The sequence below is a fragment of the Quercus robur genome, chromosome 4 (assembly GCF_932294415.1).
Source record: "Quercus robur chromosome 4, dhQueRobu3.1, whole genome shotgun sequence".
In the NCBI taxonomy this organism is placed as follows: domain Eukaryota; kingdom Viridiplantae; phylum Streptophyta; class Magnoliopsida; order Fagales; family Fagaceae; genus Quercus; species Quercus robur.
The window spans coordinates 37,901,978-37,905,517 of record NC_065537.1 but is presented as its reverse complement, the minus strand read 5'-3'; the positions used below and the strand labels follow the sequence as shown (position 1 = coordinate 37,905,517).

Sequence of the window (3,540 nt, the reverse complement as noted above, 5' to 3'; positions counted from 1 at the left end):
TTGGCACGTGTGCTGCATCTGGCGGCTTGCAGCCGCGAGTCACCCGCGAGATCAAGTCGCGAGTCTCTGTTTTCTTGCATATTCTTGAGCAATCAACACTCTATCTCACTCACTACCCTTACAACAAACCCACCTAAATACAGGGTTACTAAATGCTGAAATACAAGCAAATTTGGCACGGAATAAAGCCAATAAGATGGTTGATTAAATTCAACCTTACACTGTGGCTACATCATATTTTTTTAGTGGGGCTTCTTTCAATCTTTATAAAAGCATTAGAAGTACTCTAACCCAAAAGATTAAGCCGCACCAAAAATTTATTAACTTTTAAATAGGAAATAGACTTAAATAGGGTTTTAATAAATAAATTATCACTGATAATTTCTTTTTAATAATTTGATAGCAAGGGAGGGTGGATAGCTTTGGATGGTTTTGTTAAAAACAGCAAGAAGTATTACCAATTGATCTATAAAGCTCTTGACACTGATATCAAAAGTTAAAGTTCATTGAAAATAATAAATTTAATTATTTAACTAGTCATTTAATATTAATATTATAAAATTCTTGAGATTTGGGGATCATTTTCCGATTATACCAAAATCCGATTAGTGTCTTGATTTAATGATGATAAATAACATAATTATAAAAAACGGATACCATAGATTGAACTCAATAAAAAATAAATAAAATCAGTATTTATCTCATGAGATACCACCTCCTCCAAGTCTCAACTGTTCCTAGATATTTTAGGTGTGAACCTTTCTTAAACGATCTGGATACTTCCAACTATCTTGAAAGAAATATTCTCGAGTCAATGGATTAAAAATTTAAACTGCATGAGTATGGTTCCATGGCCTACTTAATTTATATATATGCACAAGTTTGATGAGATTTACGAGGTAAAAATTTATAAGAAATGAAGGTATTCCATGACCATCTAGCACTGTACAATAAGTGGTATGTGAAGGCATAGATAAACCCCTATGATGTATTTTGTATATTCATTCGTTGGACGTGGGTGGTGGAAAGGTGAATGATGCACATGCGCCACACATGTAATGCACGAGTTTATGCGTTTTCCTTTTCCATATCTATACATCGTTGAAAAAAGGAACTGCCGGGAAGGGAAGGTTGTTCCATTTTTTTTAAATACTGGGGAGCAAGTGGTTAGTGGTTGGTGATAACACACTTAAGCATGATAATTACGTTTGCGCACTTATTCACAATTTCTCATCAATGTTAGGCTCCACCATAACAGATTATTCAATAAGGAGCTGATATGGAAATCAATATTTAAGAAGTAACCATACATTTTGTATTTGTTGTGCTTAAAATTTAATCAATTTACATAAACGAGAATCTGTTTCTTTATAAATGCTGATTACGAGTGGTTTAAGTCTCCCTCCCATTGGGCCAAATCGGAAGACTTTTTATGGTTCAATAAATTGTCCCGCTGAACAAAACTGACCTTAAATGTGAAATCAGTTATAATAGTCTCGTATCTGCTATTTTTATTTTTATTTTTTTCCAGTACATCAATTGGTGACCAAAAAAAAATTCATTCCATGTAGTTTACTAGCAAGAAGACTGAAGCATGATAGTTGAGATGATGTTGACTACTTTGAGGAGAAAACAAGCCAATGACTTTTTATTTCGTTCCCTTTTGTTTTTTTTTTAATTATCTTGTTCACTTTTTCTCCCTTATTTTTTTTCCCTCCCTCTTCTTTCTATTTAATTTTTATAATTCTTATTTATTAAAAAGAACTATACGAGAGAAAAATGACTCGCTAGTCAACATTCAACAACTGGAAAATTTGAGCACGAAGCACCAAAAATGTCAATGTTACTAAATCCCATTCATATTACAAATCTTATATTATAAATAATAGAAGCACAACATGCTCTTCCAAAACTCCCCATAACAACTACTCTACTAGACAACAACACAAGCTCTCTCCTCCCCTCTCTCTCCAACCCCTTAGCCATGGTGGAGAAGGAGCAGGTCAGACCACTAGCCCCGGCCACTGACTGCCCTAGCAGTGACCACAACGAGGCTGCCCTACACATACAAAAACTCAAGCGTAAAAGATGCATCAAATGTTGTGGCATAATCTCAGCTCTCTTGTTACTCCAAGCCATAGTGGTCATCATTCTAATATTTACTGTGTTCAAAGTTAAGGACCCTATCATCAAAATGAACGGAGTGACAATCACTAAGCTCGAGCTAATCAACAACACAATCCCCAAGCCTGGTGTCAACATGTCTTTAATAGCCGATGTGTCTGTGAAAAATCCAAACGTTGCATCTTTCAGATATAGTAACACCACCACAACACTGTTTTACCATGGCAGTGTAGTTGGTGAGGCACGAGGGCCAGCAGGCAAGGCTAAGCCAAGGAGGACCATGCAAATGAATATCACAGTTGATATTATCACAGACAGACTTATATCCAATCCCAATTTGCAATCGGATGTAGGGTCAGGGCTATTGACTATGAGCAGCTATTCAAAAATACCAGGGCGAGTGAAAATGTTGAGTATTATTAACAAACATGTTGTTGTGAAAATGAATTGCACCATGACGGTTAATATTTCGAGCAAGGCAATTCAAGATCAGAAGTGCAAGAGGAAGGTTAGACTTTAGGATATGCTTGTTAAAAGCTTAATATATATATATATATATATATATATATGTATATAGTAGATTTTAGTAAGACACTATGTGGAAGAATTTTATATGTAGAAATGATCATACTTTTTTCTTCAGTTTCTACTTTGTAGTTTCTTGCGATTGATTACCCCAAAGTTAATCTTTTTTTTTTTTCCCAATACTTTGCAATCTCTAATCAATTTTCTCGCCCAACTACAACCCTATTGATTTTGGAATGGAAGGGATTCAAGTCTCAAGGTGCTAGTGGTGATTAAATGGCTATGAATTAGTCTTTTTATTTTTTAATCTCCTCATCTTTTCATGTCATAGTCCGACAAAAGTAAACAAGCTATGCTTGTACTATATTATGAAGATATAACTGCAAAATCATTAGTCTATCAATGTTTAATTGAGAACTTCCTCAAAAATCAACCCAGCTTGTCTAGTTTATAAGTTGATCATTTTTTCACCAACTTGAATATCGTGCAGCGCCCTTAATTTTGAGTAATTAATATATCTTTTCTTTTTCTTTTTTCATTTTGTGGTTTATGTAACAAAATAATACTACACAGTAAAGCAGTCAATGACACTTCTATTAAAAGTAAAAATCTGGTGTTGAAGAATATTTTGGGATGACTGATGTTGCTAACTACTACTAATTTCATTATATTGGTATTAGAAGTTGATAAATCAATCTTTATATCACAAAACAAAAGGTAAATTAGAAATTAATTTATAATATTGTTAATGTAGCACAAACTTTTTTTTAGGCTAAATGTAAAACCCACTCTCTATGTTTCACTAAAATTCATTTTAGTCGTCTAACTTTACTTTCGTTCATTTTAATCCTCTAACTTTCAAGTTTATTCAATTAAGGCTTTTTCATTAAT

The 3,540-nt window shown here is 33.6% G+C and overlaps 1 protein-coding gene across 1 annotated transcript; it reads left to right on the top strand.

Annotated features, from left to right (window-relative positions):
• The first annotated feature begins 1,900 nt into the window (after nt 1–1,900).
• On the top strand, nt 1,901–2,942 carry LOC126721437 (late embryogenesis abundant protein At1g64065). The gene has a single exon (XM_050424469.1). It carries the CDS (start codon nt 1,985–1,987, stop codon nt 2,642–2,644), a length of 660 nt encoding a protein of 219 aa, XP_050280426.1. The 5' UTR covers nt 1,901–1,984; the 3' UTR covers nt 2,645–2,942.
• The last annotated feature ends 598 nt before the right edge of the window (nt 2,943–3,540 follow it).